Source organism: Oxyura jamaicensis, chromosome 3 (assembly GCF_011077185.1).
Source record: "Oxyura jamaicensis isolate SHBP4307 breed ruddy duck chromosome 3, BPBGC_Ojam_1.0, whole genome shotgun sequence".
NCBI lineage: Eukaryota > Metazoa > Chordata > Aves > Anseriformes > Anatidae > Oxyura > Oxyura jamaicensis.
In genome coordinates this window covers 20622741-20648857 of record NC_048895.1, presented here as the reverse complement: position 1 = coordinate 20648857, position 26117 = coordinate 20622741, and the positions used below count along the sequence as shown (strand labels likewise).

Here is a 26117-nt window from a genome sequence, read left to right as displayed (position 1 = left end):
AGAAATAAGATTGGGATTAAATTCCATGAGGTCTCACAAGCAGCTTTTATGTAGTTTATAAAAACTGTTCATTTTAGATTATTTCCCCAAGGTGGTAAGAGACTTCAGCTGAAATCAGATATATATGACATCCTGGTTTTCAATCCAGTAAGCAAAAATAAAACCATGGCATTTTACTTTAGAGTTTAAAATCTGAATTCCCCTCTTCTCATCATAAAAATCAAAATACAATTTGGATGTGAAATTCCATTTTTGGCAAAAGGTTTTAGATTATAAATATTTAAGTTACGTAACTTTGGAATGCAACTTTTACTACAAATGAAAGATTTTATATAATAAAGTTTCAGATGAAATTGTCCAGCCTACTATCAAGGAACAAAAGAGGACCAAGGACCTGACACTTTTTAATCAGAAGCTACATTAAACATTATTGAGAATTTCAACTGAATTTAGCTTATAGACATTGTTACATTTTCTTACTATACACCTATCCATTTAGTAACATTTTGGTCTGAAATACAGCTATATCCAAACATACAGTGATACTCACATTAAGGTAGTGAATAGGTTTAGTGACATTGAACTTGTCCATGGTTGAAATGATTATGGATGGAGTGGTAAGAAAAAACAGCACAATAAAAAGAAACAAATTAATGCAAAACCATCTAAACCACCATTTCAGACCACGCACCGAAAGATTATTCCTGCCAAAAAAAAAAAAAGACAAGCAGTAAGCATGTGCTATTAAATATATATATAGTTCCAGTTACTGTTAGAAATAATGAAAACATCACAATCTTTCTTGAATGATAACGTAACTTACGCTTTCAAAACTTTAGTCTTTTATAACACTTAAATGCAATGTCCGAAGTAGTTAAGCTTTAGCATGAAACACTTTTTAGTATTTCCACATTATTAAACTGTGAAAGTTAGGATGAGATTGCAACCAAACAGAGAAGTTCAGCAAGGAGAATAGCTATCAGAAGCAGAATCTACTAAGAAACTCTGATTTATATAAAAAAACACCCAATTGAAACATCCAACTGCAACCACAGCAACCACAGGTCTTAAACAGGCAGTGTTCTTAATGTTTTCTGAAACAGTTCCCAAAAGGACTGGAATGACTTGAACCTCAGCCAAAGCCATGCATTAAGAACAGACAAAGCAGGGATAGAGGCTCATTATCATTCCCTCTGTTGATAACTCTCATGGTGAGCCTAGGTAAGTAACATGACAAACTGCTGTGCCACCTCTTCTTCAAGGGAAAAGCCAAACAATGAGTGTTTTTCTTTTTTTTTTTTTTTGTCTCATTTGCAGTTTCAGTTTGGGAAATGGAAACGTCACAAATTTTTTGTCATATGACCTGAAGATTGTATTGGTGCAATCCTAAGTTATTTACAAAGCAACTGGAAAACATTCAGTCACTTTTAGCCTATAAACATGAAAGAAGACAGCACAGGAACAGCTTGATTCAAAAAGCATTTATCTATTTTCACAAGCACTCCTAAGTAAAGTCTGCAAAATTTACTGGGTCAGTAAAAAAGATGTTGGAAAACAGACCATAGTTCAGAGTGGATCGAGCTATACTTGTCCTGTGGCATCACCAAAAATATATATACACACACACACACTTGAAGAATACTCAGCACTAACACCAAATTCCTTGCCTCGTATCTCAACAGTAGATATACATTAACCTCAAAAAATGGAAAGGAGGAGGTAGAGACTAATTAAAAAAATAAAAATGGCTAAAAAAAAAAATCAAAGTTAACAAGAACTGCAGGTACCAGAGCTTCATTGTGGTAAAACTCTATAGTCAGCCTCTGAGAGGAATCCCCAAGGTTAATGAAGAACACCATTAATGGAAATAAACATTCACACCAGCCAAATTGAAACATTCCGTAATCACAGAATCACAGAATTTCTAGGTTGGAAGAGACCTCAAGATCATCGAGTCCAACCTCTAACCTAACACTAACAGTCCCCACTAAACCATATCCCTAAGCTCTACATCTAAACGTCTTTTGAAGACTTCCAGGGATGGTGACTCCACCACCTCCCTGGGCAGCTTAGGGTTAAAGAAAAATGCACTTAGACCCCTTCTCCTGTCCCCATTCTAAACCTACAGTATCATAAATAAATGGTGGAAGACGGGAATCTTACCAACATATATTCTCAGGATATGGAGCATATTTAACCTTCCAGTTTGATATGCACAGCTCCTTGCTGTAGGATGATGGCTGTGGTTCTCCTTTACAATTAATACCCTCACATTTGCAGGCATTGAAGTCCTTAAGGATGCTGTAAGGAGGGAAACAAGAGGGGGATTTTTTCAAGTTTTTTACATCTGAAAATGCTGCATATATAGAGGAAGACTGGTAATAGTGGTAAGAGATTGTTCCGTTTAATAACTAGAAATTGAGCCTGCGTTTAGATGAAATGGTTATTATGCACGAGATGATGTTACAATCAGATAAACAGTTACTACCACAGGCCTTTGATAACTGATGGAGCTGGAAAACAAAAAAGCAATCTTGATTTGAACCGTTCAGTGCTTCTGTTAACACTAATGGCAGCAGTGGTTCATATTAAAAAAAAGTCCCAGAGCATCAGAAAAAAAAGGCAGCTCCCCAAAAACCTCTAACATAACTACAGCTGTTCTCAAGTCACAGCAGACTTAATGATTAGTCTACCCTCCCGTTTCATTACGTCAATATGAAATCAAGCCATCTTTACTTTTCATAGAATTTGTATAATGCTGGTATCCTCACAGTTCAAAACAACCTCTTTTGCCTGTTCCCAAAATAATCACAACATTTAGTTTTATCTTCTAACATTTTGAGTTGAATATCAATGCATTTAAACCACATTGAAACATGGCCAGAAAGAAATGCTCTAAAAGATTTCTCAAAACACACCAACAGAAGTGATAAGCATATATTCAGAGACAGTACAACTGTAAGTCACAGTGTAAAAGGTTCTACTCCAGATAAGCACCATTTCACTAGCACAGAAACAGTAAACATTGTATATGAATGAGTGGACTATAAAATTCCTGAACATGCTTTTTTTTTTTTTTTAAAGTCGTGCTCTTAACATAAAGAAAATAGAGAACCACAGACACCAAACAAAGCAATACAAGACAGAACAGATTTTTACCTTACCAGATTTCAAGTAGCGATGTAAAACTGTAAATACTTGTTGCTGCAAGATGCTAAGAAAGTTTTTTGATACTTCGATAGCTTGTTTTTAAAGAGTAAATATGAAGCAAGCTTTAGCAATTCCAACCACACTACACCAACATGAGCACCAACTTTAATCCAGCTTCTACAGCTACCTGACTCCATGAACATCAGTCCTGGCTTCCAGCTTCTTCCACCCTATTTTATTTCAGGGCTCTGTGGAGCAGAGACCACTAGTGGCACCATATGACTTTCTGATCTGGTGGTAGCCTCAGCTCCACATGTAATCTAATTTTCCAGAGAATAAAATCCACTGCAAGCTAGACAAGCTAAAATCTTTTCCATTCTTAATAATCTAACTCAGATGTCTGCAATGCAATTCAGAACGCATGTCCAAGAAGAAATTATCCTATCAAAATTATAAACAATAAATTAACAGCTAGAAAAAGAAACTCAGTGCTTATTTTTCCTTTTAGTTTCACATCTTAAAGCATTAATTCATGCTCTAGAATCTCTAAGTACAGCATGTAACATCACAAAAACAGAAGGGCAGATTTCAACACATAATTAATATGCAGCATACAAAGTTTCTCCAGCATCTCAAATTCTCGAGATCCTACACCCTGGAATTCCATGAAAAGAGCCTGAAAGACTGGCTCTCTACTGTGACTTGAGGGTCAAAAGAACACAGACAGTTTAAACCAGAAATATGCTATGAAGAATTTAAAAGAAGCATGATGTGTTATACTTGTAACACAGGTATTACTCTGCTTCCCTTTACTCACTTTGTGCTAGTAAAAGATGTTCACAAACTGCTAACAGAAAGTGACAGGTTACATGCATTTTCTCTACAAACAACTAAATAAAAGGGGCTGAACACCTTCTGGTAATAGGTCTACACGCGTATCCATAGTAAAAGGTAAGAAATACACATGTAGTAAAATCTGAAGTCAAACAGATTTTGAGAGTCATAAGCAATCTGCAAGCAAAAAAATGAATACTGAAACACTGTGGCACATAACCCTCCATCACTGTGCAAAGAAATAACTATTACTAAAACCTAGAATATTTGACATAACTTTGAAAATGTCTTTTTTGAATTATCCTAGCTTATCTAACAACTTGCTTATTCACCACACTTTTTAGAAATATGCACTCACACAGATTTATACACACATACACAACACAAAAAAAACTGAGCACGTGCACAGACATACTTTTCCCTGAATCCTGCACAAGTTATTAAGCTTTCTATTTATTTACAGACACTCAAAGCTGGAAACTTAAGTTTCAACTATTTACTCTGCCTGGTACTTTGCCAACACCAAACATCCAGAAACTACCTTTAAAACAAAGATAATTAAGCACTGATGACCAGGTCAGTCACTAACTACTTCATTGAGATTTCTAACTACCAATATAATTGGCACCCATTGTGATAGCTTGGTAACTTCACTTGCTCAGTAGAAAATGGAAATATCAGTAGTCCACATTCAAGATCCAACTAGTTTGGCCTACTATTAGCCTAGACTGATGGATCCCACACAGAAGAGAAAGATTCCTTATCCCAATAAATGTCTAGAGACATTTAGTCTCTTAGCATCTAAATTCTTTGAAGTATAGAGGCTTAATGCACACTTACAGGGGAAACTTACCAGTAAGCAGAGCAGACCAAATCCACAGGATGGTGAAGAAGAAGAAAGGAAGAAGAACCAACATAAGCACACAAGCAACATAAATCAGATCAGTAGTACTATTACAGTTACAAAGATGACAGCAGACAGAACTTACTAGGTTGCCATGGATTTCTCTTGAAATGTTACAAATGCCATTCCCAGTGGTTTATTTTGAACAGCTTGTTCCTCCTTTGAGAATTCTTCCATCAGTTCATTTGTAACTCTAGTATAATAATCGACAGCATCCTCCTGTTGGGAAATTGATGACTGTTACATCCAAGTATCAGATGGCTAACAGCTTCATTAAAATACAGTCTACACAAACCATAGCCCCTATTCCTTATGCTAATTCCAGAAGTTATAAATCACATCACCACACAAAGACAAACAACCAGAAGGGGTTTTTTTGTACTTCTGTTTTTGCACTAAGATTAAATTTCAAAAAATTTAGGGAACTCCTTTTCCCTACTGCAAAAGAACATGAAAGATGAGCTCCCTGCATTAATTATTTATCTTCTGAAGTTCAACAAGATGTTACACAAAAACTAGTCTTCTCTACTCTTCTAATGATCTTCCCAGCCACAAGTAAGAATGAACATTATCACTTACCCTTTCACATCCTCTCATTTCACAACAGCAGAATTGACCACATGGCTTAGGGTTGATTTGGACCCGCTTGCCGTGCTTCTGATGCAGATGCTGGTAGTAAGTCAGGCTTTTTTCTGCCTGTTTCCTAGACAGAAAAATACATCCAAAACATTTTGCAAGAGAACAGTATCAACAGCAAATTACAAAGAATATAAACCCCAAGAGAAAAAAATTATGTCAAGGACTCATATCAGATATTCATATATCTTATTTTGTCTACTTCATACAATTTATTTTCAAGCCTATAATATCATGAGTCTACACTTGTTGTGAGGTTCCAAAAGGAAAATTTATTATTGTATAGCCCAGAAAACAATCCTTTTTCCTTCTGTGTCCAACATCTCTGACTAAAGCAAGGTCTGCTACAGTTTCTAATTAGTTACTAATTTAACAGCTCATTTTTCTATTTTGTACTGTCCAAGCAAACAAACAAACAAAACAAAACAGCTACAGCTCACTTTAAAATACAGCTGAATCTAACTGAATACCAGACCAGAACTTTAAGAGCAGAAAGCACTTCTAGTATAAGCAAGCTCAGTACTTCTAGTAAATGTTGATTAAGGACTGGCAAAGCATTCATAGAATTATTCCAAACTCAGATATATTACAAAAAAAAAAGTACCTTTTTTTAAATAGATAAATAAGTCTGGCTACATCATAGCACAGCTGGACCTCCAGCACAGTGCAGGTTGGGTAGGCAGCACTGAAAAGCAAACACTACATGAGAAAAGACAGTACATTGAAGAAACTTTTTCAAAGAGCATCACTGATATCTAAATGACATCTCAATGGTGTACCACAGAGAGGAGACAGGTGCTGAAAGTTACTTTAATGAGACGTGCAGTATTATTCCCAAATAAAAAAAAAAAAAATGTGGGAGCATTAATGGTAAGCATGGATATGCAGCCACTTTTTTAGATTCTAATATTCAGATCAGCTATCTAGCTTTACTGAAATACAGTATCTTCTATTCTCAAATATTTCTAAGTAATAAGATATACTTTTAAAAGATGGATACTGTAACATGGATTTGAAACGATGCAAGAGTCAAAAATATTTCTGCTTGGACAGGTAAAACTACCAGGATAATTTTAAATCTCCTGTTCCTAATGATACTAGTCAAGCACGAAACTTACATGAAATGACTTTGTATGGCCTCTTGGTTTGCATTTTTTGGAAGACCAGTTATAAACAACGTGCACTTAACCTGCAAAAGAAAAAAAAAAAAAAAAAACTATTTTGAGAAACTGTATGCCTCCGCGAAAAACGCCCCCGGGAAGGAAGTGACATAGCCCAGGTAGCTAAGTTTTAGGGGGGGGGGAAAAGTAGGATGTTCTGATTTTGATGGGAGCTGCACCTATTCAAGACAGCAATACATTTACCTTCTATACTAGTTGAAGATACATCAAAATTTCTTAAGTCCCTCCCCACTCCCTGTCTCTCCAGCCCTGTTTCACAATTCACTCAGTGGAGCTTTGCTTTCAGTAAACTCCCTCACACTTGCATCACATTCTAGCAAGGAGGCGGCATCTTAGCAATTTGCTTTTTTAACACCATTCACTTTCAAACACTTTAGAAAAAAAAACAGAAACTTACTATGTTTTCTTCTTTATATGTGACTGCCTTCATGTGATGTCTCATGAAGACAACAGTCAGAATCAGGTAAACAACAGCAAAAAACGTGTGCAGCCAAAGAAGATTATTACTGTTGGACAAAATGTTATGAATGTGAGAAATAGAAACATCTAATTGTCCTACTGATACAAGTAGCCATCAAAATGCTAAGCAGATCAAAACCTTTCTTTGAACACAATAATAAAAAAGTAGTAACTGGTAAATAGTCATACCCATGAAGATGCTTGGACAGCCACTAGGGTTACCCACAGCATTTTACAATAAACAGTAAATGAAACTGCAAACAAAACCAATATTCTATAGCATGGATCTTTTAGGAAGCATTTGGCTTGTGCCTTTGCATTCAGACGATCAATAGTACACCCCATGGTATTTGCCAAAATATATTTTATTGGCATTACCGTGTTGAGTGCATAAATGAACTCCCCTTGAAGACAATCCTTACCAAAAATGAAAATAAACCAATACAGGGATTAAAGACTGCTTCTCTCGTAGCTTATTCCTCCAATCTTAGGAAAGCTTGGTTCTATGAACAGCTCTTCATTTTTGTGAAGAGCATTAATAATTGCAGTTAACTTAAGATACAGGAATCTATTTTGCAGATAAAAAAAAAAGCAAATCAAAAGTCTCCACTAGTTACTAGGAATTGTAATGTGGTTAGAAAAAATGAAGTGCATTGGAAGAAATTCTGTTAGACATAAGAGCATGGATAGATACATTTTTGATCAAGTAACACAACGTAGAAAAAACATATAGCCTTGTATTTCAACTATTGTATAGGTTTAAAAAAATAGAAGTAATTTTAAGTGGTCTCAAATGGGAAAGACGCAAATCTAGTGTAAGAGAATTCAAGTCATCTGAGTTACATGTTATAGTAAAGCTGTCAGCTTTATTTCCCCTTCTGCACCATGGTTTCTTTCAACATGGAAATTTCTGAAAATAATATTATTAAATGTGTGATCGTTAGCCAAGAAAAGCACATGGTATAGGAAGTAAGAGCTGAGAGAGTAGAAGCCAAGTTTCTAGATTTCTTATCAGTGCTGTAATGCATAGCCTGAAGCAGAACACACCCCAGTTTCAGTTGATGATGCTTGAATAAGTAATTCCTACCCTGTGAGCCATGTTGCAAGTATCAATTCATTGTGTTTAGAGACTATGGCAGGAAACAGACATAAGCATAGAAGGATTTACTCACCCAGTTTCTAAGTTTTGTATAGTTGTTCTTCCAAAACTATAGGGATCTTTAACTAAGAACAAAAACAAGCATCATAATTAACTGGTGCAAAATTCATATGCAAGCTATGAGAAAGCCAGCTTTTCTTTTTTTGAAATGTTGATCTATTCAACATTAAATATATTCAGAATCATAATATTGATTATTGCTGGTTTGCAATATTGCATTTTGAAGTTGGCAAAGGAGTCCAAGTATTAAACCACTTTCAACCTATCAAGAGAAATATTTTTTTAAAATCAGACTACCAGATCTTTGCAGCACGTCCCCTCTCCCCTAAGTCTCCATTCATATCCAATTAACAACATTGTTTAGAATCGGTTTCCTTCACATTTTTATTCCATCTTCACTGATTTCTGACAGGTTTTTTTTAAACTGCTTGAATTCAGTGCTTACAGAATACCAATAACCTTACTGAGGTCAAAAATGAGAAAATTTATATGGCTTTGCTTCTTAGACTGTCAGATATTTGAAAAATTATAATTCAAGTGACGGAAAATTGAGTATATGTTCAAAGGAGAAAGAGATACAGTATATCTGCAAAGCTAAATGATCTTTTAGCACCAGCTATTACAAGTTAAACCATCACAACAGAAAGAATTGCACATGCATAAACATAATGTAAGAAAGAAAACTTACCAAGTAGATCACCTGATAAGTTGACAGGCAATATGACACCCACAGACAAAACGCTGACAGCAATCAACAAACAGATGATGTGACGCTGGAAGGCAAGGTAATGTATGGCATCTTCACCACATCTGTCATGAATCTCATCATCACTAGACCATTGATAGAAAAGCACAAAGGTCAGCCTACTCAGTAGCACTGGAGTTTTTGTTTTCTGTGTCGTTTTGTTTTTCAAACATACATTATTCTCTCAGTCTACCCAATGACTTTCTCCCTCTCGGTTTTCAACGTTTGTGTTCTTTCATGCAGAAGTTTAACTTCAAGTTCCAACAGTGTCTTTTTCTTGCACAGTATCAACATATGAAAATTAACATAGGGGAATTTAAGATAGAAACAAGTAAGCTGAAAAGGAAATATGCATACAATATCCTTTTATCAAGCTAGAGATGACAAAGACATCTGCCATGACTTCCTGTTTTAAGACAGTCACAGGGTAGTAAGTCTAACTCTCAAATTTTAGGATCACACTGGGACAGCATTCACTCATCTCAATAAAGGCTTCCCATGAGGAAACTGATAACAGAACCACCTCTCATGACTCCCAATTAACAGAAGATATTAATAGGTTTCCAAAAGAACTATCATCTACCTGTTTTCAGCAAGACATATTAGTAAAATATTAGTTCTTGGATAAGGAAGGAACTGAACTAGCGAAAACAGAAAGACAGGCTCAATCCCCACCCCCTTCTTGTTTCAGCGTATCCAAGCTAGGAATTGATTTTAAAAAAATAAATAAATCACAGTTTACTAAGCCCAAAGAGATATGAAGAACCAACATCACATGTCTAATGCCCAGTTGCTCGGAGACAGTGGAATTGGCTTTTCCTAGTCAGTCAATTCCAGCCCCAACTAAACCAACAGTTCTCCATAAAAACCCCTGCAGGAAAAGCCTGTTACCTACCCAAGGCCCTACTTGCTTCAAACAGGGGAACACCCATGCAGTACTGCTTGAAGGGTAAACGCCTAAAGCCTGGATATTAGCTCAGAGCCCATACAAAAGCCATAGATTCGCTTCAGTTCAAAATCTGTTCCTAACTCAGGAAGTCCTTATACTGCTAACAGAAAGGCAACTGTATTCTGGAGAAGTATTCCTATGTCACCTTGATTTCGTATTCTTTTTCCTACCCACTATTGCCCACCCCACTGGAGGCATATGTCCTGTTGTTTGTATTAAATTCTATCTACGTAGGGGAAGAAGAAAAAAGAGTCCAAGAAGTTCACTACTTTTTCATATACTTACTGCATCCGAAAAGCAGCTGTCATCCAAGAACAGAACCCCTATAAAGAAAGAAGTTTTAGGAGCTAACAGAACAAACAGTCTCTTATCTGTAGAATTGAGTGAAGTGTTTCTATTAAAGCCAATTTCTTAGCTAAAAAACTTGCAGCATTACTCTGATATCATTGTTTAGAAACATACAGAAAGATACCTATTACTTTACATATTTTTAAAGGGTTCTTTGTAATGTCTGCCTTCAGAGAGTATTTAAGACACTAGTGGATGGTGGTGGAGGATTATTTGCAGGTTTACTGCTTGGACTTTTTAAATTTATGAAGTGTGTCCAGATCCCATCTCTGAACAGAAGTCATGATTTAATCTTGATTTGGTTTCTAATGCATCTTGAATTGGTTTCTAATGCATCGTTTTAGACAGGTGATTTCCCTCCCCCCCCCCCAAAAAAAAAAAAAAAACATTTTCAGAGACCCCAATTTCAAGGATAAGCTACACGTGAGTCTCATACAATTTCTTAAACTGTAGTTAGAAGCAACACAGTGATGCAAAGCTAGCTAAGAAGCCTTTCTATTAATTTCAAGTCCTCCTATGAAACTGTACAGCAGAGATCACACCCCACTGCATGTTCTGTATGGTTAAAAAAGCCAAAATCCTCTTTTTTGAAAGGCCCACTCTTCAAGTTAATAATATTAAATTAATGAGACATTTTTATTCAACAGTTTCAGTGATAAAGTAGCTTTAGAATTTTAAAAAAAGATGCAGAAAACTACACAAATGGTGGAGCAATCCTGATCAAACACCATTATGCTTTTGATGCTCATGCAACTATTTGGTTATAAAGTTAAGTGTTAATTTGACGCATATATAAAATGTAGGCTGCCCTCCATTTGACACGCCTCCTGATTTCATTCTGAAGCTGCAACACAAAATACCAGGGATGTATACATTCAAAGACTCCGGAAACAATCAATTAGAAATCTGACCAAAATTTTTCTGACGTATTACTAATTTTTTACACTTGAAAGCTATCTACATGCAATGACTGGTTCATTGGGCTAGGTGCAATGGCAAACTACAGCAGATTCCATTACACAGTTTATATTTAAAAAATACCAAAACTCTAGAATACTTACGCTGTCATATTCAAGAGCTTCAGGTACCAACGAAGATACTGACAACCGGTTGTATCTCAATTCACTGAAATAAATGAAATTATGTTTTTAAGTATCTTTAATAGCAGATGCTGAAATTCCATAGAATTATTTCAACTTTAACTATTTTGAAGTAACTAAGTGAAGTAGTAGTGAAATACTTTTTTCTCTTACGAAGGTTGCGGCTTTCACTTTTCATGCATACGCTACACGGAAGCTTGTACTGCGTCTCGTGTTCCTACGTTAGTACTTGTGAGCTCCTGAAGTGAGAGTGTGTTCACAGAATATCCTGAGTTGAAAGGAACCCATAAGGATCATCGAGTCCAACTCTAGTATAGTTACTAAACTAGAAAGAAAAGTGTACGTTTTATTGAGGTATTAAATTGAAGTCACATAAAAGAATGCAAAACAGGTTTTAAGCCTTGGCAAGATCAATTCTGCAAGCTGGTTTCCTGCTCAGATAATCCTCCTCACGCTTCATTCCCTCCACCTCTCTTCCTTTCACCTTATAGCCATTTCTCAGAATTTCCCTGCACAATTAAGTCCTTTAACTGCAGGAACTCCTCATGCAAATTCAGTCTTGTAGCAAGGCTAAAAACAATCAGAGAGTCTGTAGGTCTCAGTAAAAATAGCAAAGTACCTGTTTTCAGTTTGTTGCTAAAAAGAAATGTTGCAATGTTGATGTATGTCCATTATTACAGTATTCATAGGTGTACCAACAATGCTTTTGACCTAGGTTACTATCCCGCAGGGATAACAACATAGACTCCTACCTGTCTGACGCAAATATGTGCGTGTGGATCTCATGTGGATCTCTACAGCCCTAGGAAGCCTGTACCGGAGCATCTTTATTCCTGCTACCTGAACTAGCTAGATTAACGCTGTCTCAGTTACTGTCCATCTTTTTTGCTGCATCCACTTTTCACACTTGTACATGGATACAGCCTAAGCAAAACACACTTTGAGCCACTTCCTTTTGCTTAGTTGCTGATTACCACAACTGAGATATAACATTAATACCAGCAAGAGTCTCACTGGTAAAGTTCGCCCACTTCATAAACATATGACTAACTTTTAAACATCTCAAGAGATCACCTTGTAGAAATAATATTTAAAATAAATAAAAAGCTCAGATGCAGTTATCACTAAAAAAAAAAAAAAAAATCAGTGAAGAATTTCACAAACTCATAACAAGATTTTTATTTATTTATTTATTTTAACCCTTCAGACTTATGATACAGTCTGCACAGGGAGCTCTGGGAAGATACTAGGCCTGAACCAGGATAAATGCAAGTTAATATCCTTCTATTGCAGAAACAGCAGACAAGCTAACAGACAAGATAGCAGACAAGCAGCCTATCCTTTTTTCTTACCTTCACTTCCTTAACCCACAACAGCAGAATGAAATTCACAATGACAATGGCAAACAGATTTATTAACTGACACTGCAAAGAGGAACTCTGTGAGTAGGATGAATTTCAAACAAAGCAGCACGACAATATTTTTAAAAATGTATGTATGTGATTACAAGCATATTTGATAAAAATTCACATCATTTAAGCCCTATTTACTCTACTTACTTCCACAGTCCCTAACAGGTTTCAAGAAATCAGACCAATTGTATATATTTTTACCTTTCAGTTTCTGACACCAGAGCAACACGACCATAGTCCCAGAATCTCTTTCTTATAGTTGAAAACAAAAACATGAAAACCTAGAAAAGAAACAGAAAGATCTTTGAGTATTTCTTTTCAATTTCATAACCGTTATTCTATAGGTACTGTCAAAAATGCTGTCCTAGCTCTTAAACCAACTTGTCTGGGACACAAGGGCCAGAACAGCTACTTTCCTGTTCTAGTTTATGAAGGAAGAATTCTGAATGTAGTATTTCCAAACTGAATACTGATAAAGGTTTGTAACAGGAATACTAGCAAGTAGTAGTTGACAAAGTCAAAACTTTCATAAATACATCTTTACTACTTTTCTTTACTCCCACACAGAACTACAATGGAAGACTTGCAATTAATTGTTTTTTTTCTTAAGAACAGTGGTGCAACCAGCTGTAGGGGGGTCAACTATTTTCTCAAGTATGAGAGTTATTTTGTATCCTTCTCGTAATAATTAATACATTACTATAACTCAAACCCCAGAAATCTCTCCAATGTATTTTTGCTCTCCCCCCTATATTTTCACATTTTGAAAGAGGTTAAGAAACCAAGGAAAAAAAAAGTCACTATTTATTTCACAGATGCATTAGATTTTTTAATTTCTTAAAAAGACCTTGCTCTGTATGAAGCAATGACGCAAAACTAACAAAGCCTGTTCCCTAAACATATGTTAACACCTACAATCTCACCTTCTAGCCCCTCCTACATCCCATACCTGTTTGGCTAGACAGCAGTGCCAGTAACGCAACTTATTTCAAGCTATGCAAGTACTGACTGGTCAGCCAGGATAAATGTCAAGATTACCCAGCTCATTTCCGCATTACACAATAAATAAAACCTTCTTGTAATAGCTTTCCCCCCCAACAGGAAATGCAAATTCAGATCTTTCTCTTTTGTCTGTTCATTAAACTTCAAGAACCCAGAAACTTCAACAACGACAAATCCTCTAGAGTCTCTGACAACTTTGGTTGAAATTGGCTAATATGTTCTGCGGCTATTAGGAGGAACCGACAGACAAGTGGATGGACAGTGCAATACATAAACCTCACTTCCCTAGGAAACCAGCCTCGAAATAATACTCAGAATTACATCAACTGACACTTATTTAGGGTACCTGCAATAAAAATGTCATAAACACAGGAGGAATACAGGAGTTGCTAAATAAATTGCAGTACTCAGTACCTGAAAAAGAGAAAAGTCTTCTACACAGAAGCACACTTTTCCTAATGCCATTTGAGAGGAGAGTACAACAGAAAAGAACTCAAAAGAAGAGACTCAGCATCTTTAAATTCAACCACAGCTCAGAAAATATCCCCCCAAATAGTGACATTTAATAATATTTTGTTGGACTATGTAATTTTTAGGAACATCTTCTAGTTCTTATGGAACTACCAGCTCAGACTTCACAGGGGTAGTTTTAAGTTTTCCCACAGTGGCCTTCTAGAATTCAGGAACTGTGATTCCCTCAGTCTCATTTTATTACCAGAAACCTTACTTATCAGGACCATTTGCTGGTCTACACTTCTGTTTTTCTGGTGGCTTAAGACCAGTAAGACCAAACTCATTGAAATAACAATAAATTTTATTGGAGTCTCAGGCCTGCCTTGGATCAGCAGATAGTCTTTTCTCCCCTTTTGTCCAGACTGAGCTGATCAGTACGTTATTTCTTCGACAGCTTCACAAAGTCTAATTAAAAAAATCTCTGAAGTGACAGATTTCCCATATTGTAACTCTTCTTGTAAAACAATCAAGATGTTTTCCTCTGGATAAACAATTTAGTAGCGGTGTTCCCTCTCTGAAAAAGGTACTCAGGAGTTAAATCCAGAGTAAGGAAAAAAATGATCTTGCCATTAAGACAAAACATAGAAAATTGAGCTATCACTACAAAGCCCACCATGATTCTAAATACAGAGCCTTCTAAATACAGAGCCCATCATACAGCACTCTCTCTACACCTACATATCCAACATACAGTGACATAATCATCCCACTTACATGTGAGCTTTTAACAATACTTGAAAGTAAACTACCTTGAAGTTCTCAGGACAGCCTTAACACATTTATTATTCTGAAGGTTCTCAAAAACAAATTGCTACCTGATAAAAGTCGTGCAGAATTCTACGTCTAACTTTTGAGATGTCCCTAGTATTTTCAATACATGAAATAGAAACTGGTCTTACAACAAAGCAGGTTATATCAAGCAGCAGGACAGTTGGGATTCCACCAAAAGTTACTCCCTGGAGCACCGTGCTGCCCCGGGCTGTGCTGTAGCAGTACGTCTCATTCGTTGAATTGAAAGGTATACTTCTATTCCAGTAGTAGGCTAGATGAGAACGTCCAAAACCCAGAAACAAGGAAAGATTCATTTTCTCTCTTCCTTAATAAAAAGAAAAGAGAAACAACCATGTGAAAAGCCTTCCTGATATTTGTGAGATATATTATCCTTTTAAGTACAGAAAACATAGGAAGATTCGACAAGGAAACTATTTTGGAAAAGAAGTCATATTTAGTAAGTCATTCATCTTCACCTGAGAAATATTTTTGCAGTAACTCAGTTATTCAGTAGACTCAGTTACTAGCAGTGCCCAAGCAAGAATTCCAGACATCTAACCAACCACGTTCTGTGCAGACATCTGAGGAAGGCTACAGAAGAACACACAAACTCCTCTCTTATCTAACTTGTAACACTAAACTACTTTCAGGCTGGATTCTGATTCTAGGAGTAACACAGGGCATTAAATATTCCAACAAACGATAAAAGTTCAAAGATGGCTCCTAGTTAACGAGCATGTGTGATTACACTAGCTTATGAACTTTGAATCCAAATGTTTGAATCCAAAACCTTGAGATTATTAACAAATGTGCCACTAATTCCCCAGAGGAAAAAAAAAAAAAAAAAAAAAAAAAAAAAACTACCCAAATACACATGCTCCTCTTTCTCTGTTCTTGGAATGTTTTTTTCAATTGGAGAGTTTAACTAGGAGAGCAGCACAGTAATTACAATATATCATTACCATGAAAGAACAGAGTATTTCCAATTTTCTATGAGACAGCCATATGCCTCATTTTAGTCAACTGACTTGCTCGGATAGATTAGTAACATACAAGATCAGGCAACATTTAGCTACTGATAAAGAAGTGGGGGCTTTTTAGATTTTGTTTGTTTTGTTTTCTTCTTAAATCGGTGCAGGCAGTTGCCCACTTACTTTGGAACTTTCCACTTCAAACACTTTTTTTCTTGGATCTTATAAACTTCATCGTTCTTATCTGGTTGGGACAAAAGCATGCTTCATGCAGGACACACTGATAAATTCATAAAGCATACCCCAGAAAACTCTATCCTTTGACATCAAAGATCGTAGGTCCTCATCACAGGTCCAGGAACACTACTTCTGGGATATCATGCTTCTACAAGAGCACACATGGCAGCACTGTTCCAGATGATGAAAACAAAACAAAAGAAGAATATGGTTAAGCTCAAGGTCTCCCTTTAAAGGGCATAATAATAATAATAATAAAACCACCACGGAGAATACTTCTCCCAAAGCATAATTTACTAAGTGATGGACTGCATGACACTTGGAGAGGTAGGGCAAGGATTCTGTTTTGGCTGACGGGTGTGCTGTGAAAAAAACACACTTAACTGCGCCATAATTCTGTGCTTGCTTTCTAAGGATTGAAATCTAGTGCTGACAAAACAAGTCTTTTTTAACAAACTTCGGAAACTTTTGTCACACTAGCTACAGAAACTACGAGTTAATATTAAAGTAATGTTGCATCTCATCTGGGACGGCTTCCAACCCTGCAAGCTTTTAAAGAAGGCAATCGTTAGGATAAAGGGAATAGCAACTCCTCCCGCAGGAGGGGTTGTGTGGCTGCAAGCACACCCCGCGACCTTGCCATGCCCTGTCTCTGGCTGGGACCCTGCGCCAGCCTGACAGCCCCACGGCCGGCTTCCTCCAGTACCGCACGGGGCAAACGCAGGCTGGTGAGGCTCGCAACTGACGCGAGGAGCCGGTCCCTACGCTCCCGGCTCGCCTCCCTCCCTCTGCAGCCGGCCGAGGAGGACCCGCGGGGCCACACGCCTCGCCCCGCGACGCCTCTCTTCACAGGACGGAGGGAGAGCGGCGACGCCCCCAGGGCTGCCCGGCCCCCCCGGCCCAAGCCCGGATCCCGGCAGCGCCTGCCGGCAGGCAGGAAAAGCCCCGCAGGCGACAGCCCCTTCCCCAGAAGGGCCGGGCTGAGGAGACCGGCCCGCACCCCCGGGTCTCGGCTCGCCCCCTCCCCTCCTCGGTACCTGCACCGCACCGGCCCCCGCCGCGCTGCCCCAGCCCCGGTTACGAGCCCGAGCACCAAGTCCCCGGGGCCGCGCATGCGTGCCCGGGGCAGCGGCGGCAGCGGGCGGGGCCGCGCGGGCAACGGGCAGTGGGCGCGCGGCGGCGGGCGGCGGTTGGCGCCCCCCCTGCCTGACAGGACGGGGCGGCCTCGCCTCCTGACGGGAAAGCTGCTGCCGCCCGCCGCTTTCTCGTCGTGTTTCCCAAAGCCTGAGGTGCTGCCCGCAGAGAAGGGACGCTACAGGGAAAGCACGAGGGGAAGCTGGCCGTACGGTCGTGACTCCTTCCGTAGTGCTGCAACGAACGTTACGTGGCAGTTGACAGACGCCGCCACACAGCTTTAGCCAGCAGGGGTTATTTGGCCACGGAGTAGCCCCGAGCTGTGCTGTGAGCTGTTTGTTCCCAGACAGACGGATCAGAAAAAAAATGGAGAAAAAAATATATATATAAAAAGAGAACAGGATATGACAGAATTGCCTTTAAAACATGAGAAGACTAACTTTTCCGTTTATCTAACAGTGCTTAAATGACATCTGTAGTGGCTTACAACAGCTATTCTAGGCATCCATGGCATATCTGAAAATTTTATACTGGTTCCTAAGGACAAAAATCTCTGCTGAAACCTAAAATATTTTTTAACTACTTGGTGGTTTTTAAGTTTTAAGGTTAGTGTGAGTTACAGTGCTATGTTTGGGAGGAAAACATTTTGTGCCTCTGTGACACACATTTTTGGCCTCCCCAAAGAATCAGATCCCCAGAGAGATTTTTTTATTATTATTGTATTCTTTTTAGCAGAAAAGGAGGAAGAGAGGTGGGATTTCAGGCAGGCCACTGACTTTCACAAATCCCAGTCAGACACAGGGGGTGAGCACACAGGTGCCAGCAAAGCAGGCTGTATGCTGAGATGGGTAGCTGTGAAATAAATTCAGTAATAGTAGTAATATGAATGTTCCATCAAATATTCAAAGCCTCTTGTCTCAATGCACCTATAAACAGAAATAGTGTTCAAATGTTGTAAATTGGAGAAGAAGAAAAAAAAGAATGAACAAAAGAGAAGAAGGAAGGCAGGAAGAAAGGGAAGGAAGGCAGAAGGAAAGAAGGAAGGAAGGAGGGGAGGAAGGAAGGAAGACCACCAGACCTGGGGTGTTTAAGTTACTGTGTCTATGATAGGGCTGCCATGAGAATGATTTCCAGCCACCTACAAGAGCATCCTCTCTCTCCTTTATGGCAGTGAATTGGTTCCAGCCAACAGGCTAGAAATGCAGTTCAGCAAGGCCCCACTGTCCACTGCTTCTCTACCCTTTATTTTAGTGTTCCCTCAACAGTCATTTGATGCACCTAAATCATCAAGGCGCTGGAAGATTCAGTCTCATGTTACACTAGTCAAAATCTCAGGCCAGTACTCAGTCATCTTTCGACTTTTATGATTAGAAGAAATTAGCATCTGAGCTGCCTAAAAGCCAGCATCTTCTCCAGCTGGCAATCCCATTATTTCCTCTCCATCTTCAACTCTGCGTGTATTCAGACTCTGTGTTTTTAGGCCCCTGCATGCAATGCGCACTATCCTGCTCCCAGCCACTTTATTAATATGTATAGTGCCTTCCGCCACTCCATCCTGCAAAAAAGGGAAAAAAGTCCCAGTTATATGCAATAACTAAGAGAAATTTTAAGGTAGAATAATTGTAGATAAATGCAGATAATCTGGGATTTTAAATTGGCCATGAACATTTATGTTAGTTAGAAAATGGCGTAAAAGTCCTCAACTTAAAGCAGAGTGGCTCGGATTCATGCTGGAACAAAGACATCCATTATTATTGACTGATGTTAATCGTTTCTGCTTAAAAACTCATTGTCTTCTACTTAGGGCTAAATTGGTGGAAAAGCTGTTTGGTGTGAGTCTATTGGAATAATTATTCTATCCTGGATTTTCTGGAATAACTTTTCATGTAATAATTCAATAATTCTTCAATCAGGAATTAAAGGTGGAATACTTAAAACTTTTTTTTTTAATTAAATGATACTGATGTAAGAGTGGATCTACCATGTAAGTGAAGCCCTAGTGCATGATTGCAGGCAGCTCTTATACTTTTAAGATCAAAATCCATTTGGCTGATTTTCTCACTGGTTTCCTAAGATGTTTATACTTTTTATTATTGTTTTATTTTCCAAAATTACAGAGGCCTTGCTATGGCTAGACTGTCTTATTCTATGGTGTTAATTTGATGATCTTCAGTGGTCTTGACATCATTGGCTTGACATTCTTGGTTCTGAAGATTTTCGCCCAGCTGCAAAATCATTTTCCCCTCTCTTTCTCACAAGAATAAATCAAGTTTTTGTCTTTTTTTTTTTTTTTCCTTCTCTGTCTAGACAGGCTCTTTAGCTAGGAGGTGTGATTTTGTTTATCTCTAATTTCAGCAGCAGTCACATCTCCCTTCTCCCTACCTCTTGTAAATAGGGGTTTGTTTACCACTGTCTGTTCTTATGGTGACAAAAGCCACATACTGTCATTAGTTAGCAAACTTTTAATTACGTTGCTAGAGCAGATGGAATCCAGCCGCAGAGAAGGTCAACAGAATTTAAAGTTCTTCCATCTTTATTGTACTTTGCGTGCTCCATATCCATCCCAACTGCTCTTTAGCACTAAGTTGAACAAGTGTGCGAAGTATTTACACTTACATGTGGGCCTGTTTCCTTACTTGAGTTATACCCTCAGGCAAAGGTACTTTATTAAATGACCTTATGGCTGAAGAACTGACCTGTCACTTTAGGTTTGATTTATCACAGCAGGACTTCCCTAAATGGGTGAACTTCCAACAAAACATCAATAGCCTCTGGACCGAGTATGAGGTGGCCTGATGCTTTACCATGTGTGGCAGCTCTTGAAGTGGTTCCCTTTGCTGCTCTCTGAAGAAAACCTTCAGCCCAGCTTGCTGTTCCTTACATATTTGTTTATTCAAATCTATCTTAATGGATTTAATTCAGGTTTCATGCCTGGCAGCTCATTGCTACCTTTTAATCTTGGCTTTCATCTAGCAGTCTGTTTGCAAATCTCAATATACCAAAGGACTTAGTGTGGGCATTTCTTTTTGAAAGATCTGAGCATTTAAATGTGCGCAATAAAAACAAATAGAAAAATCTAGACAGATAGACAGATTTACATGAACCCTAATCATAATGCAAATAAGCAAGCAGCAAGTGCAGATTTAAATTTGTTAATTACACTTGATTTCTCTCTGTCCTTTTTAATTCTTAGTGTTGCTTCTCATTCATAGATAATACTGATTTTCAAGGTAAAACTAGCCTTGCATTAAGGATTGAATGCATTTTTATTAATCAAGAGAACTCATTATTATACAACCACTTAACCAAATATAACTAGCAACATGTAATAGAAATTTGCCTTATTTTTCTTTTACATTGTTTACAGATAGGCCATGTTGCACGAGGCCTTGGTGTTGGTGGTTGAGCACAATATATTTTTCTCATGTTTCTCAAGTTATATTTGGATGAAAGCTGGATCTGTATTGAAATGTACAAAAGACTTCAATCTAAAACAGCAATTCTGAAAAGTATGTGAGAAATGCACAGGGCGGGGGGGGGGGGGAGTAAGCTTATAACAATGTTTTCTGCATTTAAAAGTGATTTATTAAACAGTGAGGTATTTATTGTTCCTGCTTTGTGCTTTGGGATCACTGTTTTTATTGTCCTTGTTATGTATAAAGAGGAGTCCCTGGGAGTGTCCCTCGTGTTCTGTACCTCAGCTGTGAACACTGTCAAACCTTGCTGTAGTCCTGCCTGGGCCTTGCCACAGGGCAGTGCATGGAATTCCTCGTCACCCACCGGTGTGAGATTTCAGCGTGAGATTTCAAACCTTTGTTTTGTGGGTAGATGCAGCTGTGGAGAATCTATTGCTGATACATAGAATTGTTAGGTTTATTATTAGGATGTTGAAATGAGACCATTGCTGAAGTGATATATTTTGGTATAAAACTAGGACAAGGAGACCTGAAACATGGATGACTTCAGTGTTTTCTGACTTTACATATTATGTTAATGTCTATCCATGCATTAACCTTGTGCATATTGAGTCTGAAAGGAGTTAATGCTTAGGTAGTGTAGCACTAACTATAATTAAGGCAGCTCCCTGGGAGAGAGGGAGGCAGAGAAACCATCTGTCACATCCTGGTCTCTTCCACTGAAGAGGACAGCACCTGGCCACATGTTTGGTTTAGGTGAACCAGGAGGCAGGTGTATTTATCACCAGCGTGATAGTATCACTGGTGATGATATCACCAACCACTTACTGCGTGTGATGTTTTGCTGTCCCTGGGTACAATATATGTTAGCTTTAGCAAAGCAGTCTAGTGTCCTTGCCTCTGTGCTCCACAGCTGTCCTGATCATACAAAACAACTCTTGTTGTAACAGTACCGGGGTGAGACCTGGATAGACGTTAGCATATTTTCCCTTGAGCAGAAAGCTGGGCAATTGCGTACACAGGAGCCACAAAAGGCTCCAGGAGATCTTGCAGTCAGCTACTGGAGGACCAAGGCAGGAGGATACACTGGAGCCATCCCCAAGATGGATTGAAAGTAATTTGTTGTCGATTAACCTCTCAAATCCGGTTTTTAATCAAGATAAGAAGAAAACTAATTTTCCCTTTTTTTTTTTTTTTTTTCCAAATACTAATCAGTTTGACAACTTGGAGCAAAAATAACTGGTTGGACTGCTTCACCCACAGTACATCTGCAGAGTCCATGGAGATCCTCAGCTTTCATCCTGCCACACTGGACTCCAAGGCTGACATTACGGCCCTGCCTAGCTCACTGGCTTGGCTTGCCTTAAAAGGTCAGTATCAAGCACGCTGCTTGAACATTTATAAATGTAATTTGCAACATTTTTAAATGTCAAAAGCTTAAGCCTTGATGCAGATGGTTATAATTTAAATAATTATATTTTTAAAATAGGAATATATTTAAATAGAAACCTGGATTATATATTTTTGAAATAATTTTTAAAATGAGTGGTCTTTATTTTCCTTGGGTGCAAACTCCGCTTTCCAACTCCTGGATTTAAAGATGGGGGGAAAAAAAATGTCTGGGTGCAGCCTGTGAGGATTTCAAAGAGCTTTGACTTTATTTTCATCTCAGGCTAACTCAAAGCAGATTAGAAGCAGCCAAACTACGAGTTACGCTTTATAGCATAGCGTAACGCCTGGCAGTTTGCACCAATAATTATCTCTGTGGATTTGTGTGACTCAGCCATTAGGCCTGATTTGTTAATTTCAGAGTTTCGTTTTGCAAAGAGCACAAAAAGCCCCTGTTGCACTTTGCAGTGTAGCGGTGGCTTGGCTCCTTTGCACATTCACACTGCAGCAGGTGAGCACAGGGGGCAATAATGTCAGCTGGATGATCCTGGTGAGCCCAAGCAGGGGGTCAGGTGCAAGTGTCTGGGGCAAACTGGTGACAGAATGCAAAGTACCTTAAGCGGGAAGATGTGAACAGCTGTCACGGTGGCAAACAGCCACAACCAATGGCACTGTGGCTTTTTCCCTATAGAAAGATCCTGCATCCAGGGCCTGGCTTGGGTAGAATTTGTGTGGTGTGCAACAGCATCTAACCAGTTCAGGTGCATGACTGCCACTCAAGGCACACTGGGGGTGTGTTGTGGGTCCTTCAGGGCACCTTATGGCCCCTCCACTTCTAGGGAGACAGAGGCGTTGCCTAAATACAGGACAGTCCTTTCATGTGTTGTCACCTCTTGAAAGTACGATCACCGTACCATCTGGCTTTCCCACTCTCATCCCTCCCTATCCATTCTTTCCTTCCTCTTTCTGTAGTAGTTTATTTCTTCTTCCCATTCATTCTTTCTCGCATCTCCTTTTTTTGTGATGATTTTATTTCTCCTAAACAATTTTTTTTTTCTTTCCATCTTTCTCCTTTCAAATGTATGCAAAGAGTATAAAGGTATTCTCTTGCACCCCTTCCAGCTGTACACAGCACATTTCACATTTTCTTGTAAGAGTGCTCCTGATCTTGTAAAATGGAAAGTCATGTTGTTACTGCCTCCTGGGCTTAAACACACAGGTAATCTATGGATCAATGGAGAATTTTCCTCACTGTAAAGACACAGTAACAGCTGACAAGAGAGTTGTATCACTTGTTTTACTAGTGTATGTACTGTAATTGTTTTAGTCTGTTGGTGATTAGAATTCTGTTGATAGAAGCTGTGGTTGGCTGGTACCTTTGAAAATCATGTTATTTATCTTAGTGACTAAATAGGGACTTGAAAATATTGGCCAAAGCAATTTGTTCAAGGTCATTATACTGACTCAGGGACAGAACGGGGAGGAGAGCCCAAATCTCTTCAGCTCTCCTTTCTTGTTGACATTCTGTACAGTTCCAGTAAAGCAGATGCTTATATGTGCAGATTATATACCAGATTATAATGAGGTGAGGGATCAGAATTAGTTTGGGAGGAGTTAGAAGCAGGTCCTAGTGCAAGACAGGATCCAGGGCAGGAGGAAGGTCTGTGCCCTGTGGCAGCAGGGGAGCAGGCTATTCCTGCTTTCACAGCACCTTTTATTTTACACTTGCTGCATTAGTGCCTGGCACTGCCCCACATGCAGTTGTACGGACACAGCTGAGAGGGTAGCTGCAAGCTGGCACTGCGGCACACAGAGCCCTGAGAGGAGCAAACCTGAGGTTTAAGGCCCCAAATGACCGATTGCCCTGAGGAAAGGGCCAGGTTGATCATAGTTCCTTTGTGCTGTAGTTCATTGTTGCCGTAGTTCCTGTAATGATTAGAAGGATTTTGTATGTCAGCATAAGACCTTAAATTAATCATTCAAATTACCATAGTGAGAACATTTCTCTGAGGACATGAAATATCGTTAAGAAACCAGTTCCCATCCACTTTCCTTAGGAAACAAGACAACTGTGTTCTGTAACTGTTGTGGTTTCTGGACCATTTTCAAAGGCAAGCCAAGGCAATAACATATTTTCATGTTCCATTATGCATCTGAGCCTTTGTTTATTAAGGACAGCATACATTTAAGAGTTTTCCAGCCTGGGAACACAGTGAAGTCCAGAGGTAAGCTTTCATATCACGAGGGACTGAGAACAAACCAAGCAATGCAATCTCCAAGGTGTCTGGGGAGCCAGTCTTCCAAATCTGCTGCACAACATGATTTTCAAATTCCCTACAATGGATTTGCAGAACCTGAACTTTATTGAAAACACCATTTTCTTCTCGGCTGTTATAGAGGTGTTCTAACTGATCTGGTCAAACCGAGTAAGTACTTCAAATGAGTTCCAGGTTACCTATGCTTGTAGTACTTTATTTCTAGTTTTGCTGTCACAGAGGTAAAATATACCTCTATCTCTTTTAGAATCAAAGCAGAGAAGAGGGACAATCACCCCAGTTTTGCTCAAATCAATGTAAGATGGGCTTTGAGTTCCTTTTTGTGCCTTTGAAAATCTTTTCCACATGTGATTTGCTGGAAAACTCTGTTTTCTATCCTGGTGACTGCTGAAACTAACAGCAATGCTGCATAAATAGAGCAAGTTTTAATCACCGTGTCTTCACTGTGTTATTCAGCCTGGAAAGCTTACAGATATGATGTTTGTGTGGCATTTCCTGCAAAATCTTGTGTTGAATCTAAAATTAAGGTTCAGAAATGCATTTGATTGCTATGTTGTGTAAACATTGGCCATACCTGGATTAATGCATTTAAGTAAGCAAATGGTTAGGTAAGAAAAAAAAAAAAAAAAAAAAAAAAAATGAAGTTTGTGTTTCACGCTTCAAGTGATCTGGCCAAGTGTGGCTAGATTCCCTTTTAAAATCAAACGAACACAATGCATCTCCCAGGGTCCTGTAGTATAAATGCTAAAAGGATTAAAACTAGTCAGGTCACACAACTTTATTTTACTCTTTACAAGGGCCGTGTTAAATCCAAGACTTTATACCCTTTGTTTACATAGATATGGGAATATGGCAGGAAATTACATAATTTAACTTCTGACATGAAGTAAAATACCTCTTTGTGTTCTGTTTTGGAGTCAAAAACACAAAGAACTGTATTTTCTCCAGTTCTTTCATACTGAAGTCTTTTTTATTAAAAAGTAATAACATACAGAAAATAGTTTAAAAAAAAAAAAACACTACAACAATAATAAGTACTTAAGTGAAAACAGCTTTGTAGTAACTGCTTGAGCAGAGGCATTTGACCTGCACACTCTCCTTTCAGAACATTGCAGCAGTGTTTGAAGGCAAAAGAAAATTAGGGGTCTATTTTAATATTAGTTATGTGATTCTCAAAGATGTACCGAGGTACACAGTCTAGACAGAAGGGTAAAATGAGTTAATGTTAACCACTTGAAATTTTTTAACCAATATAAAACCTTTTTAAATGCATTTAGAATACTCTGTAGTCCTTTGAGGCCATTCCCAGAAGAGATGGCAGAACCCTCTGAAGAGAAAGAAATAGTGCTGTATGATGCAAAGTTTACAGCAAATAAAGTCTGTCTCTTTCTGTTTTAAAAGAATTAATGTTAAGTATCAAGATGAGGGATTACAGTCTGATCCCTATCATCATTTTTAGATTGTTTTGTTCTTCTGGAACCTCCTGACTCTACCAAAAACCTCTCAGACTTCCCACCAGCTCACCCAGGTC

At 38.5% G+C, this 26117-nt stretch overlaps 1 protein-coding gene across 2 annotated transcripts in view; it reads right to left on the bottom strand.

The window, feature by feature from the left end:
- Positions 1–16657, bottom strand: part of TMEM63A (transmembrane protein 63A) — a 28162-nt gene extending 11505 nt beyond the window's left edge. The window contains exons 1-14 of one of the 2 annotated variants that reach the window (XM_035321945.1): positions 16437–16657; positions 15292–15488; positions 13079–13158; positions 11427–11490; positions 10303–10340; positions 9012–9154; positions 8337–8388; positions 7103–7211; positions 6643–6713; positions 6129–6209; positions 5468–5591; positions 4974–5107; positions 2164–2301; positions 551–704 (exon numbers count right to left, since the gene is read on the bottom strand). In XM_035321945.1, the coding sequence (XP_035177836.1) occupies positions 551–704; positions 2164–2301; positions 4974–5107; positions 5468–5591; positions 6129–6209; positions 6643–6713; positions 7103–7211; positions 8337–8388; positions 9012–9154; positions 10303–10340; positions 11427–11490; positions 13079–13158; positions 15292–15488; positions 16437–16461 (1410 nt within the window). In that variant the 5' untranslated portion in view covers positions 16462–16657. The remainder of the gene's footprint in view (positions 1–550; positions 705–2163; positions 2302–4973; positions 5108–5467; positions 5592–6128; positions 6210–6642; positions 6714–7102; positions 7212–8336; positions 8389–9011; positions 9155–10302; positions 10341–11426; positions 11491–13078; positions 13159–15291; positions 15489–16436) is intronic. The other variant, XM_035321944.1, reaches the window with a different exon arrangement.
- Positions 16658–26117: the final 9460 nt, after the last annotated feature.